The 16,583-nt window shown below is 42.1% G+C and overlaps 2 protein-coding genes across 4 annotated transcripts in view; one reads left to right on the top strand and one right to left on the bottom strand.

Moving 5' to 3' along the window:
• The window catches only part of haus3 (HAUS augmin-like complex, subunit 3), a 41,151-nt gene that overhangs the window by 14,961 nt on the left and 9,607 nt on the right, over positions 1 to 16,583 (top strand). Inside the window, exon 1 of one of the 2 annotated variants that reach the window (XM_064940351.1) lies at positions 2,363 to 2,460. The exons of the other annotated variant lie outside the window; for it this stretch is intronic. The gene's annotated coding sequence lies outside the window, so the exon portion shown is untranslated. Of the gene's footprint in view, positions 1 to 2,362; positions 2,461 to 16,583 lie in introns of those variants that run through there. 2 annotated transcript variants of the gene reach the window in all.
• On the bottom strand, positions 4,673 to 16,573 carry LOC135516221 (prostaglandin reductase 1-like). 2 transcript variants are annotated; one of them, XM_064940352.1, is made up of 10 exons: positions 16,475 to 16,573; positions 15,050 to 15,174; positions 14,870 to 14,915; positions 13,831 to 13,890; positions 12,911 to 13,078; positions 11,041 to 11,197; positions 10,808 to 10,924; positions 10,483 to 10,588; positions 9,220 to 9,338; positions 4,673 to 5,017 (listed from the first exon to the last, which is right to left on the bottom strand). In XM_064940352.1, the coding sequence occupies exons 1-10, from the start codon at positions 16,489 to 16,491 to the stop codon at positions 4,907 to 4,909; spliced, it is 1,026 nt and encodes a 341-aa protein (XP_064796424.1). In that variant the 5' UTR covers positions 16,492 to 16,573; the 3' UTR covers positions 4,673 to 4,906. The 2 variants fall into 2 exon arrangements, with proteins under 2 accessions (XP_064796424.1, XP_064796425.1); XM_064940353.1 differs by having other exon boundaries at positions 16,443 to 16,517.

Raw genomic sequence — 16,583 nt, 5'->3', positions numbered from 1 at the left:
GAGGTTAAACTCTGGAGAAGGCACACAAAGGGAGGCCTTTGAGGTGATGGTGGCATCTCTGCATTATATCTACTGGGTAGCTTTGTTCTTCAAGGCCCATCTTGTTGGAGGTGAATGCACCCTGGATGGTGAATTTCTTGTTGCAAGTGGACTGTGGCTCCTGCTAGTGTCTCTGTCGCTTGTAGGATTGTCCAAAGCACTAGGTCTTCAGCTGCTCCGTTGCGCCCTAAGTGCTTGGTAGCAGCTGACAGTAGCAGTATGCGTTCTGAGCCATCATCCAGAATAACAAAGATCAACATCTTGAGATTTATGCCACTCAGAAAGACTTTAACAACCTTCAAGAGTACTTTGGGGGAATGGCTTTGTGGGTTGACATAGACTCTAGAGTCTGGTTTTCTGTTGTGGACATCATGCAGGATGCCAAGATGCTTCCTGTGACACTTGGTGCAGGGTTTCTTCAAGTTACACTCTGAAGCCATATGTGGGTGTATGGAACATTGTCTGGTGGGTGAGGATTTGGAGGTAGAATTGGAACCATGCAGGACTGTAGCTGTATTAGATGAGGGCTTGGAGAATGTCTGGCAACCTTTCCTTTGTGTCCAAGATGGTGCTTGGTGGAGCTCACAAACCTGGGCAGCAACAGCCTGACACTCTGCTTCATCTTGCAGCCACGAGGAGAAGTCCTTCAGATTGTACTGGACACCTGGCCTGGTTCTGTGGGCATGATGGGCATAACTGGCAACTTGTTCTCCTGATAACTTACTGAGGAATTGCTAAACATGGGAGGAGCAGGCCAGCTCAGCAGATCCCTCGCCATGCTGGAATGACTGGAGCATCCCCACCAGTGAGCGGATTCGAAGGGCAAAAGCTACTGAAAGCTCTTGCTTGAATCACCTGGGCATATTCTGAATGGTTGCTATCTCTCTCAGGACTAGGTGGTGAGGTTGGCCATAATTCTGGTCCAGTGCTGAGGAGTATGGCTTGGGGTCATTAGCATAAGCCAGGCCCATGTGGCAGGCAGAGACCAAGTGCAGGTGATCCAAGAGGATGTGGTACTTGTACTTCTCCGTTTCCTCCTCTGGCAGTAGGTTTGTGAGGGCCATTCTTAACGTTGCAAACTCTAAAGGATCTTCGTGAATGAAGTTGGGGAAGGAAGGTTCCTCTATCCGGGATGAATACCTGGGTCTCTCCGGAGCTACTTGTGGGGTGTGAATTGGTACTACTGGGACTAGCTATTGGTCAGACCGTTGGAAGTAGTGAGCAGTAGGCACATCGAAGGCTTGTGAAACTGGTAAAGCTGGTTGGGGTCTACCATACTGCTGAAGGGCAGAAACTGAAGGGTAGCACACTGGGGGGGGGTTGGTGTAGGACTGGCATAGGACGGGGTAGGATAAATCTCTGGGTGGAGGAGGCTGGTATTAGTTGGAATAGACTTGAGACTTGAGGCTCTGGATAGTATTGTGGTTGTTGGTGAAACTGCACAGGAGGTCGATAGCGCATGGAAGGCCGGTACACATCAGGTAGGGATGGAGCTTGTGAGGATGCTGATTGTTCAGGCTGAGGGGTTGGTAACATGTAACCTGTAGGGAGGGGAAGAGACTCCGGTTTACTTTGTGGAGGTTTGGGGGGGGGGGGATATGCTTCTTAATAAAAACCTATTTGAAGCAAGCCATTACACTTCGTTAATATCATGGCATTGCATTATTATTATTCATGTTATTACTTAAATATGAATCAACAAATTAAGAAATGCCAGGCTGGAGAGGATACGTCACATTTTTTTATTGACATTATTGGAATCAAAATAAAGATATAATGTATGCCTCCCTGGTCTTTGTCTGTTGGCTTTTCTGCATATAATTTGTTATAATACAGGTCCTATTTCGACGCACAACCATTCAAGCAAAGTCCGATGGGTTTCCTCGGATAATGTCACAAACCCTGCTGCTGCGGTCCTTCGATGGCCGTGGCATTGACATATGTTCTTCAAAGAGAGGATGGCGTAATGAGAGAAATAAGGTAGCCTAAGCTACTGAAAACAGGCATTTCATAAGATTAAATCATGACAGGAGCATTTCATTCTTATTAAAGAGAGATGGAGTCCAGACATGGTACTTTAGGAAACTTTCTGTATAGAGATAGGCCTATGGAAAGAATCATTTCTCTCTCTTTCTCTCTCTCTCTCTTCCTCTCCTCTCTTTCTCTTCCTCTTTCTCTCTCTTCTCTTTCTCTCTCTCTTCCTCTTTTGTCTCTCTCTCTTCCTCTCCTCTCTCTCTCTCAGCACCCGTCAATCATGTCAGTTACAAGAGGAAATATTTATCCTTTGCTTAAAATTGCAAGTGTTGGAAATGTTTTTCAAATACTGTGAGGAACTATTATAATTTGAATGGATGTTAAAACAGATATTTACTTTGACTCACGGTGTTGAAGCATTATTATATTTCTTTTTCTACTGAGAAGGTGAGCTGGGAACTTTCCTTCATTTGTGAGAAGCAGTTTTACTTTATTTAATATCAAAGTTAGCAAGCAATGAAAACGTGCATTGTATAAAAGGAAGTACACACAATGTTTTTACTAAAGTCCCATAGCTGATAGGCTCTACATACCTGCGCGTCTCGGGATTAGCTGGTCAAGCATCAAAGGTCAATTGGAAAGAGATGTAGAACATTTTAATAGACAAAGTTAGAAAAACAATTGCTTTATAATCATTAGTAAATACTCCCGCTATTAGGTCAAGTTTATCTTCATAAAAATAAAGTTAATAAAAATAAATCCTAAAATGAATGTAGGCCTATTTAAAATGTTTTTATTTTATTTTCATGGTCTTCATCCCTAACCGTCAGTTACACGGTAAACGTCGCAGCCCTATGCATATGGGGTCTCAATGTCTTAATAGTGACGGCAGGGCTAATTCTAACTGCAGGACTTGGTGACTAGATAATGGGAGACGAAAGTGAGAGATGATGATAATGAGTAAAGACGCCTACCTTCCATCTTTGAGGACATGCATTTCCATCGTTAGAGCGGTCACCCTACAGTGTAAACATTGTTAATGTCGTAAATGACTATTGTAGCTGGAAACGGCTGACTTTAAAAAAATTGAATATCAACATAGGCGTACAGAGGCCCATTATCAGCAACCATCACTCCTGTGTTCCAATGGTACGTTGTGTTAGCTAATCCAAGATGATCATTTTAAAAGGCTAATTGATCATTAGAAAAACCCTTTGCAATTGTTAGCACAGCTGAAAACTGTTGTACTGATTAAAGAAGCAATTTAACTGGCCTTCTTAAGACTAGTGTTACGTAAAAGAAAGTTCAAATAAGAGCAGCAGTAAAATAACAGTAGAGAGGCTATATACAGGGGGTAGCGGTACAGTTAATATGTGGGGGCACAGGTTAGTTGAGGTTATTTAAGTAATATGTACATGTAGGTAGAGTTAGTGACTATGCATAGATAATAAACAGAGTATCAGCAGTGTAAAAGGGGGGGGCAATGCAAATAGTCTGGGTAGCCATTTGATTAGCTGTTCAAGAGTCTTATTGCTTTGGGGTAGAAGCTGTTAAGAAGCCTTTTGAACCTAGACTTGGTGCTCCGGTACCGCTTGCCACGTGGGAACAGAGAGAACAGTCTATGACTAGGGTGGCTGGAGTCTTTTACAATTTTTAGGGCCTTCATCTGACACCTCCTGGTATAGAGGTCTTGGATGTCAGGAAGCTTGGCCCCAGTGATGTACTGGTCCGTATGCACTACCCTATGTGTAGTGCCTTGTGGTCGGAGGCTGAGCAGTTGCCATACCAGGCAGTGATGCAACCAGTCAGGATGCTCTCGATGGTGTAGCTGTATAACTTTTTGAGGATCTAAGGACCCATGCCAAATCTTTTCAGTCTCCTGAGGAGGAATAGGCTTTGTCGTGCCCTCTTCACAACTGGCTTGGTGTGTTTGGCCCATGATAGTATGTTGGTGATGTGGACACCAAGGACCTTTAAGCTCTCAACCTGTTCCACCACAGCCCGTCGATGAGAATGGGGGTGTGCTCGGTCCTCCTTTTCCTGTAGTCCACAATCATCTCGATCACGTTGACGGAGAGGTTGTTATGACCACGCTGTTTAGTCAGATTCATGATATTCCACACCGTTCAGGTGGATGAATTATCTTGGCAAAGGAGAAATGCTCACTAACATGTATGTAAACAAATTTGTGCAGAAAAGGAGAGAAATAAGCATTTTGTGTATAGAACATTTCTGGAATCTTTTATTTCAGTTCATGGAACATGCGGCCAACACTTTACATGTTGTTATATATTTTTGACCAAGTGCGCATGCACCAAATCCACTTAAAGGAGAATCGTCATTCAACGTCTCCTGTAAGCCCAGATCCTGGTTCAGACTAGGCTGTGTTTTTCTGGGTCTATTTAGTCAGTTATAGTATCGTCAATTGTCACTGAAAAATAGGTGTTTGACGAATATTTAGTGACTTTTTGTTGAAGAAATTAAAACTGGAGCAGAGTTATTTTTAGAGCTATAGCCTGCAATAAGACAGAACAACCTAGATCTGGTACAGTGTGGCGATGCAGATCTTACCATTACTAAATTACTACTTGCTTGCCTACGAAACCCTATTAATTCATTTGAAACTGATTCGTGAGTAAAAATATGTAGTCAGACAACCTTTTTACAAAACAAAAGCCTGAAAGGACTTTAATACTTCATACAAAGTAAACATTTTTGAGTCAAGGACGGACTATGATGTGCTGGTATAATAGGGTTGTTCTACGAATACACTCTACAATACAAATAATTCCAAAATGCATTGTCATAGTTACACTGTGGCTTTCCTATGGGTAGAATAGAATGCTCCTTGAATCCTAATTCTATGGGTTATAGAGTATCTATTGAAGCCACATCAAACTTTAACAATAGCTTTTCCAATGTTTTCTCCCTGCAGCATTCCCATAAAGGCAGCAGGCATGTTCTCAAAGCCTTCAGTGACTTGCTCACGACACTGCAGTTTCCCCTGCGGATGAAAACACTACATTATGAGGTGGTCATTCAGCAGTCACCTCCCAGCAAGCACATTTGGTTCCTTGGAAGTTTTGGGAATGTACGTTTTTGGTTTCCCATTGATTCTGGGAACGAAGCCATAATTTTCCTGATTGTTAAAACAAAATGTTTTTTTAAACGTTGTGAGTACGAAAGTGAAAATTGTAAAAGCTGGCAATTAGGCCTACCGGCTAATGGAAGATTTGATAAGCCTTTTCAATTCTAGTTAAGGATACGATAGTTATCACATTGGATTTATTAACTACAAAAAGGTATTTTAATTTTAATTCTGATGCCACAAAAAAACGATATACAGTCACTTTTCTGGGGTTCGAACCGGTTCAGAACTTTATTTTGCTTGTCAGAGCAGTGGAACGGAACAAAAAAATGTGGAAAAAAATTTGTTCCAACCCTGCTTTTAACTTCTTTAACTCATACAAAGCTGTTCATTTCAGATCCTATTTCAAAGGATCATTAAGATCAGGTGTGGCCAATTATTGGGCGCGGCCCACAAACATGAACACACTTAGCAAGAAAGAATTATTATTATTTAAAAAAATATATATAACATTCTTACTACATTCTTTGAACGTTGCTAATGTTTTCTTATGGAAGGTTTTCTTAATGTTCTGAGAACGACTTTAAATAGAACCATGAGGAAACCCGTCAAACGTTATGCTGAACTACTGAAATTCCCACAGAAGAACGTTGTTTCTTAAGGTTTCAGACGATTGCTTTAAATATAACCATGAGGAAACATTATGGGAAGGTTGTATGCAATATAACAATCATGCTTTAAGAAACATATGGTTCTCAGAACGTTATGTGCTAGCTGGGTATAATCTAAAGTATACAGTGTCAAGAAAAAGTATGTGAACCCTTTGGAATTACCTGGATTTATGCATAATTTTGATCTGATCTTCATCTAACTCACAACAATAGATAAACAAAAGTGTGGTGAAACTAAAAACATAACATCATTTAAACATTCATAGTGTAGGTTGGGAAAAGTATGTGAACCCCTAGGCTAATGGCCTCTCAAAGCTAATTGGAGTCAACTAACCAATCAATGAGACGAGATTGGAGATTTTGGTTAGGGCTGCCCTGCCCTATAAACACTCAGAAAATTTGAGGGTTGCTATTCACAAGAAACATTGCCTGATGTGAACCATGCCTCGAACAAAATAGATCTCAGAAGACCTAAGAATTGTTGACTTGCATAAAGCTGGAGAGGGTTACAAAAGTATCTCTAAAAGTCAGTCCACGGTAAGACATTGTCTATAAATGAAATTTCAGCACTGTTGCTACTCTCCCTAGGAGTGGCCGTCCTGCAAAGATGACTGCAAGAGCACAGCGCAGAATGAGGTTAAGAAGAATCCTAGAGTGTCAGCTAAAGACTTACAGAAATCTCTGGAAGATGCTAACATCTCTGGACGAGTCTACAATACACTAAACAAGAAAGGTGTATATGGGAAGACACCATGGAAGAAGCCACTGCTGTCAAAAAAACCCATTGCTGTACATTTGAAGTTCGCAAAAGAGCACCTGGATGTTGCACAGCGCTACCGGCAAAAATATTCTGCGGATAGATGAAACTAAAGTTGTGTTGTTTGGAAGGAGCACACAACACTATGTGTGGAAAAAAAGGGACACCACACCAACATAAAACCTCATCCCAACTAAACTATGGTGGAGGGAGCATCATGGTTTGGGATAGCTTGTTATCATTGACAGAAAGTTAAACAATTTGTCTGCCAATTGAAGCTCAACAGATGTTAGGTGATGCAACAGGACAACAACCCAAAAGACAGAATTAAATCAACAACAGAATGGCTTGAACAGAAGGAAATTCGCCTTCTGGAGTGGCCTAGTCGGTCCTGACCTCAAACCTATTGAGATGCTGTGGCATGACCTCAAGCTGTTCACACCAGACATCTCAAGAATATTGTGGAGCTGAAGAGGAATGTTCCAAAATTCCCCCTGACCGTTGTGCAGGTCTGATCCGCAACTACAGAAAATGTTTGGTTGAGGTTATTGCTGCCAAAGGGGGGGTCAACCTGTTATTACTCCAATGGTTCACATACTTTGTCCTACTGCACTGTGAATGTTTACACGGTGTGTTTAATAAAGACATGAACAATTATAAATGTTTGTGTTATTAGTTTAAGCAGAGTGTTTGTCTATAGTTACATGAATGACTTAAATGAAGATCAGATGGGCCTCCCGGGTGGCACAGTGGTCTAATAGCTGTGCCACCAGAGACTCTGGGTTCGAGCCCAGGCTCTGTTGCAGCCGGCTGCGACCAGGAGGCCCATGGGGCGGCGCATTGTTGGCCTAGCATCGTCCGGGTTAGGGAGGGTTTAGTCGGCAGGGATATCCTTGTCTCATCGAGCACTAGCGGCTCCTGTGGCAGGCCGGGCGCAGTGCACGCTGACCAGGTCGCTAGGTACACAGTGTTTTCTCCGACACATTGGTGCGGCTGGCTTTCGGGTTGGATGCGCGCTGTGTTAAGAAGCAGTGCGGCTTGGTTGGGTTGTGCTTTGGAGGACGCTTGACCTTCGCCTCTCCCGAGTTGTAGTGATGAGACAAGACAGTAGCTACTAACAATTGGATACCACGAAATTGGGGAGAAAAAGGGGGTACAAAAAAAAATGAAGATCAGATAAAATGTTATGACCAATTTATCCAGAAATCCAGGTAATTCTAAAGGGTTCACATACTTTTTTCCTTCCCACTTCCCGGATGTCGTACTAAAATTCGCCAATATATGAAGTATACACACAAAGGACGCTATTTCCTTCAGGGCTCATAGTGAAATTCAGAAAATGGGCTTGGCTTCACATCGTTTTCAGATTTTAAGAAAATGGCAGAAAATATGCAGCCGAATTCCAACGATAGCGGATACAATTTAATTGCTTTAACTAATTATGACAAATGTTAAAATGTTGAGCAATGTAATAAAGTAATTACTTTTCAAATAAGTTACCTTACACGTTATGCTGGCTGACAATTTGTTAGCTACGCTGTCCTTACGAACCACATAGCATATCATTACAGCACACCGTATGTTAGCTATGGGAAGGTAAACTTGCCACTTGTCAAACTTGCCAGTATATTAATTACAGTCTCACTAACTACCCAACGTTAATTGACTTGATTATTCCCGTTATTCTTAGCTTAGCTAAATGGTATAGTCGTTGTGAGTTCTCAATGGACATTCGGGTGCCTTCGTGAATTCACTTCGGCTATCTAATGTGATTTCAGAGCATTCTCCTGAGTGTAGCAGAATAATGGATTTACGAGCGCTCAACTCCGGTTGAATATGGCCTGTGTGAGTTAACGTCGGCAAAAACGCGTAATTAAATTGTTGCCAGAAACAGTCACCAACGTTCTGGATAACAAATTGCCGAACCAGCTCTGTCAGGGCGAGTAAAATTGACAGAGCGGTCACTCATTTGAGTCTGGAAGTAGCTAGCCAATGTTAGCTTGGGTGCTTGACTGCAGTTGTAAGGTCAGAACGCTCAAATCAACCCTACTCCTCGGCCCCAGCGTCCAAATGTTCGTTTGTAAATTCAGAGCCTTGTCAGATTGTTCGTTTGTAAATTCAGAGCGATCTGACAACGCTCTGAATTTACGAGCGTACTCTGACACTCCAGATTGAATTTAAGAACACACCCTAAATCGTAAAATGTCGAACTAGTCATTTGTTATGCTACCTAGCTAGCAGGTGGTTGCATAGCAACATCATCAACTTCCGCTAGATCGGCGAAAAGCTAGTACGCTCAACTGAAAGGATACTGTTCCGTTGACAGTGTACTAAAATGAACTAATAGCATGTAGTATACACTATTTTAGTATGGGTATTTGAACACAGCTATAGTATGTGGCAAACATTTAATATTGTAAATGTGAATACCTGCAAGCAGGGTGTACAGTTAACAGACATATTCAGAATATGTAAAACATGGTGTCCAAATTGATTACCATAGAATTGTCATGATATGGTTATGATTGGACAGTTTTATCTGTCCTGAAATCTCAAACCTGTTTTGTGCTAACATTCCACTCCTTGTACTCCATGCCAATGCTAAACTGTGTGCATGACAATGAACAAGGAGTGGAATGATGGCACAGACTGATACCCAGGCTAGTTTTTATCCCAAGTACTGTACTTGCCTCTCTCTTCCAAGCCATGAGTCTCCTCAGAGACTCTGGGTTCTTATGCTCCCACCTGCCCACCATGAAGCCCTCCATCTTTAGCTGCTTGAAGATCATGGTCAGGTGGGGGTATGGGCCTGATAGATAAGATTAGATACAGTGCATTCAGAAAGTATTCAGACCCCTAAACTTCTTCCACAGTTTGTTGTGGAAAAAGGCTGTAACATAATAAAAAAAAACTGAAATTACATTTACATCAGTATTCAGACCCTTTACTCAGTACTTTGTTGAAGCACCTTTGGCAGCGATTACAGCCTTGAATCTTCTTGGGTATGACGCTACAAGCTTGGAATACCTGTATTGCAATTTAGAGTCCCAAAGGGTCTGAATACATATCTAAATAAGGTATGTTTTTTATTTTTAATCACTGTGCACTAATTTCTAAAAACCTGTTTTTGCTTTGTCATTATGGGGTATTGTGTGTAGATTGCGGAACATTTTTTAATGTTATCCCCTTTAGAATAAGGCTGTAACTTAACAAAACGTGGAAAAAGTCAAGGGCTCTGAATACTTTCTAAATGCACTGTAGATAGATTGATATAGACAGAAATAGGAGAGAGAGGTGATGTATAGGCATATTTTTTGATGTTGATTTGACCATTTAAAATACACAAAGAAGCCACACCAAGCACCAAATACATCTACCGAAATGGCAGAGGATTATATACACAAAAAGTCTAGACTTGTTCCCATTGTGGTCCCATATAATGGAACACAGAGTTCCAATATGTTAATTCATATATTTCTATGTAATCTCTCATGGCCAGATCTATGTAAACATAACTGGTACAGTAGAATATTTTGTGACTGAGCGAGGTGCATACGGTTGTTCCGTTGTTTGAGTTTTTCGGTGCTAGCATCTATTCAAACATGGGACATTCAGAGAGGGGGAATGAAGCGTCTTGTTCCGGTTCCTCTCCTTGTTTTAGCATTTCTTGATCCCTTCTCTTAACATGTTTGGACCCAGAACTTAATCAAGTAGTTGACCAATTACATGAGACTAGTTCTGGGTTAATCGAGATGATTTACTATGCAATGAAACATGAGTAAATGCATTCAGTTGGTCACAGGTCAGTCTGAGTGTAATGCTGGCTAATGGTGCTCTCTAGTGGAATATTAAAATGAGCAACACTGACAACATATCAACGTACCAATACAGTATGAGAGTTAGGCAATGTAGACTTGACATCTTTGAATGGTTTTGAAGATGAGAGATCAGACCTGTCTGTGGATTGGTGTCATTATAGGTTGAGATGCTGCCGCACACAGCTATCCTTCCAAACTCCTTCATCTGAGGAATGGCGACACTGGAGAAAAGTCCTCCCACCTTGAAAACGGAGAAATGTCCATTATTTCGAGCAAAATATGTTAAGATGAAATAACTTTTACCCAATACTGACAATTTATATTCATGTCTAACAATATTAAAACCAGAGAAATACTACTTTATCACTAAATATTAACCCTCCATATCTAACAATATTACCAACTACCAGAGTGAATTACTACACTTTATATAACTACAACTAACTACTTTATAACCTACGTTCTCAAAGAAGCAATCGTATCCTTCGGGCGAGGCAGTCTTCAGGACCTCCTCCAGTGAGCTGACTGTTTTGTAGTTGAAGGCCTCATCGAAGCCTAGCTCCTTGAGGAAGGCCACCTTGGCATTGGGAGAAAAAAAAGTGAATGCTGGCCCCTTTTTCATTTTCTGGATAAGTAAGGATAGAGATCACTAGAATTTGTGCCTCCCACTATTTCATCTTAATCCCCTTTTACCTTGCCGTCGGACCCAGAGGAGCCCACAACTCTGCAGCCCTTGATCTTAGCGATCTGGCCCACGATGGAGCCCACGGCCCCAGCTGCAGCATTCACCAGTAGGGTCTCTCCAGCCTGAAGTCCCAGTACCTCCTCCAGACCGTACAGGGCTGTCAACCTGAAGTCAGAGCACAAAGGGAAGATGGAATAGAAAACAACTTCCATTCAAACAGAAATGTGTATTTTGCGATTTGTTTATCCATTCTCAACCTCCTGGAAACCATGCACGTACACACTGGTGACAAGTCTGCAGTCAGAGAAAAAGAGGGGTAGCTCTTTAATAAGAAATGTAACTACAGTCACCTAGCTACAGTAAGATCGACGTCGATGGAGTTTACTTCCGTTAAAACAAACAGTATCAAACTCATTATCAACACAAGCAATCATACACATAACATTTGTGTATCACCACCAATTGTCTCGTCATCCTAAAGCACTGATTACCTTTCTCCCCCTCGTCTCAAAACAATCCTCGCTTCAGTCATGTGTAACATTTAATTACTTGTAATCAGTGTTGTAGTACTCGAGTCCAGTCTCGTGACCACATATTGAGTATCTTCGTCTTGGATACATTTTTACTCCGTCTTGGACACGAGGACTCATTTCTTCCCGAGACCAGCTGAGACAAACTCAGAATTATCAGCTTCTTTTCTGTCAGCGCATAAAACCGCTTCCCCAGGCCAAATAATTACAGTCCATGTATGACACATGAATATCTTATCACCTATTGAAACTTGGGCCTCCTACTTTACTCGTAGCATTACCGTCCTTTCCTTTTGTAGAAAAATATCCTCAAACTTGGTGGCGCTCATCAGAATTTCCTTGATTCCCTGGCAGGGAAGAGTGGGGGAAATGGTTTGAATGTTCTGCGCTCACTTTTAGTAAGGGAGATCGGGGAAATTGTAACAGTGTTTATCTATTATAGGCCTGTTTGAGTTCGTAATCATTTGTAGAGTGGCACTGTATTTGCCCTCAGCATCCATTTGTTTCGCCATTCTGACTGGCTAAAGAACCCATATGTTGTTCTGAAATATGAACACAGAAATACTGGATATTTTTAGCTCTTATAATGGTGGCGATTTGACAAAATTACAATTTGCTTCGGTCTTGAATCGGTCTCGCTTTAGGTGGTCTCAAACCCAACACTGCTTGTAATATTGTAAATTCAAAAGATTTGTGATTCAGTAAAATCTGCTTTTTGTTCTATGTTGCTATGTCTGTATGCTACGTCTTGCTTGTCCTATGTTGCTCTGTCTTGCTTGTCCTATGTTGCTATTGTCTATATATTTTAATTGTTTTTAATAACCTGCCCAGGGACTGCGGTTGAAAATTAGCCGGCTGGCTAAATCCGGCACTTTTACTGAAACGTTGATTAATGTGCACTGTCCCTGTAAAAATAAAATAAACTCAAAAACTCTTTAAAAGAGTTCTGTTGGAAAAGAGGAACAGGACCATAAGTGGTGACCGTGACCTGCTTGCGAAGATACCTGGGGCCCAGATGTTTATTTTGTCAACCTAGAAGGAAAACATGCAGCTGCTTTTCCTGGCAGACTTGAACTCAACATTTTTTTCTGCCTTTTATTCTGTGAGCTAAAACTATGAAACAGTTGTGCTGTAAGCTCTCCCACACTAGCTCCACTGTTAGCATAAACGGTTATGTTAGCATTTTAGCATCCCTCTTTACCCAGGACGCCAGAGTGTGACATGCATTTCTCTTCTGGCACGAAAATATAAATGTTCTACTCTTTGTGGCCAGAGGTTCATAGTGACTGCCCCCTCCCCCATATTTTACCCAGAAAGCACCGGCACTCAGGAAGCCCCTCCTCCTTACCCTGGCATGCCGATGGCCCCCAGAGCCAGGGACATGGAGACATCCTGAGGCCAGTCAGACAGAAGGCATGTCAAACCTGTCCCGTCAGACACAGTGTGGGTCCTCCAGCCGCATCTACCAACCACATGGCACCCCACAGGGAAGGCTGGGTTGATGCTCTGGATCACCCTACAAAAAAAAACACACACACAAATAAACAAACTGAATTAATGAGGGTTGTTTATTATAATTAAAGTCTGTCTACAACAAGCCTGTGTCAGAAGACACAGATTGTAAAGTATGCTTAATGGAGAGTCTTCCATTGAAGGTGCTTTTTAGTTACAGAGAATGCTTAATCTGGGTCTATATGAACCACCCTTAGTGGTTGTTAAATGGTTTTATCTGGAGGCTAGATCAAAGACATGCTGTAGGAAGAGTCAATGGAAGCCTTTGGGATTTTCCCGAAGTATCTGTACTCCTTTATAAAGACAGCACTCAGGCAATTTAAATTAGTGAAATAATTTTAAAAGCCCTAGGGGGCAGGGAAGAGTCATTGGGTTCTGTATATTTTCCCAGACTGACTCACTCTCACAAACAAACTTTCTCAGTGAAAACACATTGAACCACTCACTTGTGGCAGGAATGGAACCTCGGAACACACTGCCAAGTACATTCAATTTGTTCTCTTACAACTGAAGTCATGAAGAATAATCTATGGCCTCAGAAATTAAAAACAGGTGCAGGACTTTTTCTCTTCCAGTAAACAGCAGGCATGCATGTCACCTCATGGTAGAGAGATGAAATGCAGATAACTTGGCCTGCATCCCAAATGGCACCTCATTCCCTGCATAGTGCACTGCTTTTGACCAGGGGCCTAAAAGCAGTGCACTATGTAGGGAATAGGGTGCCATTTGGGATGCAAACTTGTTTATTTTCCTTACTTGGCCACTTGAGTTCCGATCATCACTTCCCCCTCCTTCATACGCACTCGGCTGAACGGTCTGGAAACAACCACAGATGGCAGGAGAACAATCAGACGCAATGTTTTTCTGTACTATCTACTGAAGTATGTGATTTAGTAACGTTATGGAAAAGTCAATACTGTTCAGAGAACTTTCAATGTTCTAATATGAAGAGTAACATCTGCCACACTGATCCTCAACACTGGGCCCCTCAGGGGTGCGCGCTTAGTCCCCTCCTGTACTCCCTGTTCACCCCCAACATAACCAACCAGAACACCATCATTAAGTTTGCTGACAGCACAACAGCGGTAGGCCTGATCACCAACAACGATGAGACCGCCAATGGGTAGAAGATCAGAGACCTGGCAGTGTGGTGCCAGGACAACAACCTCTCCCTCAATGTGAGTAAGACAAAGGAGCTTATCGTGGACTACAGGAAAAGGAGGGCCGAACAGGCACCCATTAGCATCGACAAAGCTTGAAGTGCAGCGGGTCGAGAGTTTCAAGTTCCTTGGTTTCCACATCAAGACAGTTGTGAAGAGGGCATGACAACACCTTTTCCTTCTCAGGAGACTGAAAAGATGTTGCATGGGTCCTCAGATCCTCAAAGTTCTACAGCTGCACCAGAGAGCATCCTGACCGGTTGCATCACCGCCTGGTATGGCAACTGCTCGGCATCTGACCGTAAGACGCTACAGCGCGTACAGCCCAGTACATCACTATGCGGTGTCATCACTAAAAATTGTCAAAGACTCCAGTCACCCAAGTCATAGACTGTTCTCTCTGCTACCGCACGGTAAGAGGTGCCGGAGCGCCAAGTCTGGGACCAAAAGGCTCCTTAACAGCTTCTACCCCCAAGCCATAAGGCTGCTGAACAATTAAATGGCCACCCGGACTATTTACATTTGATCATATTCCGTATAGATATCACATTACATGAGTCATGACAAAAAGCGTTCAGTGGCAAACGTTAGGGGAATCCCTCCCTGTCCATTTTTCTGTCGGAATTTTCTCCTACCTCATGTATGGATCTACACTGAGAAACAGTGCCTCCAAAAGCACCTCTGAAACAGAAAAAAACTAAAACATTAATGTATGACATCACTTGGCTTTAGTCAGGTACAGGAATGTTGTATTTAGTACAAGTACAGGTCCAGATAGCCTCAGTAATAGTGCAGATGAAACCTTCAGTCATTACCTCCATCTTTAGGCTCTGGCAGCTGCTCCAGCTTCAGCTCAAAGTTGCTGTCCTTCGGGAAGCCTTCAAAGTGACGTGTCAGGACCCAGGTCTTGGCTTGAACCATGGCTCTTTGCTTTGGACAACTGAAAGAATAGGCTGTTTACTTACTACTTAGTTAGTTATTTGCTATGCCAAAATCTGAAGTGATCTCAGAGCTCATCTTGAGAACCGTTTTCTTCTTTTCTATATGTGCTAGGAATTTTAAGGTAAAGAGAAGAGCAGTCAAACAATATCTATTTGCTTTATTACAAGTTGTAAGAGGGACACACCTCCAGCACAGAAGCAGAGAAAATGTCTAGCAAACCTCTTGGAGACCCTTTATATCCTAATCAGACAGCACCAAACATTCTGTTAACACCAGCCCGGGAGGATTGTAGGAAGACAAACAAAAAGGAAGTGACTGAGCTGCAACAGAATCACACTGTGTTCACACAATGTCATCAATACAACAGTGAATAATCCGTGTCCTCTGTCCTTGGACCTCCAGTCTGGTGTCAATCACTATCAACAGAGATGAGGATAATCCATAACTTGCAGGATCAAGTCTAGTGACCATCAACCCACACCTAGAGTTTCACAAACAGAACACTGGGAATAATGCGTATTTCAGAGAGGGAAAATATATAAATATGCTAAAGATCACTCTAAACTGAATTTGAACTTCAGTTACATTTCCCCATAACAGCAAACTTTTCTACTTAAGTATCCTACATTTAGCAACATGTTGCTGTCAAGTCACCTATATACAAATATCATACTTTGAGATCTAAAATAGCCAAAGTGAAGAAATGTAAAAGAGACAGTTGAAATACCCACATGAGTCTATCATAGCAGGAAGATGAGAAACTTGAATACTTCAACAAAGGTTGTTATTCAAAGACTTTACCTCACTCTCTCTCTCTCTCTCTCACACACACACACACACACACACACACACACACACACACACACACACACACACACACACACACACACACACGAGGAAAGGAAAGAGGAGGAGGAAAGGAAAGAGTGCACTGGTGCCAGAAGATGCTGCACAACTGAAAAAAATATGCTGTTTACTTTGTTTAGTATATGCATTGATTTACAGTACTGAACAATTCTGACTGTAGTGCAGGTTGCTATCTAGAATAGCTAAATTCACATGGATTTATTTGCAATCTACTGCACTAGCTTAGCTTGCTAGATAAAGGACTTGCAGAACCTAGGAGAGCGCTGTGCATTGTTGCAAAGTGAATGCCATGCAAGCCCGCTTCACAGTGGGCTGTCAACCACAACCGGTGAAGAAACTATCTAAACATTTCTCTCCAAGGACGGGGTTTAATATCATGCGGTACTCAGCAAAACTCACCTCGAATAAATGATCAACAAATGGACACCTACCGGTCACTGCTCTCCATGCAGAATGAAAGAACTATCCAAATTTCACAGAAAGGACAAAGAGAGCGTGGGTAGGCTGTGCTCGACTACTTTATCATTGGCTAAAAACGGT

Source organism: Oncorhynchus masou, chromosome 27 (assembly GCF_036934945.1).
Source record: "Oncorhynchus masou masou isolate Uvic2021 chromosome 27, UVic_Omas_1.1, whole genome shotgun sequence".
NCBI lineage: Eukaryota > Metazoa > Chordata > Actinopteri > Salmoniformes > Salmonidae > Oncorhynchus > Oncorhynchus masou.
This window is presented reverse-complemented; position numbering and strand designations above follow the sequence as displayed.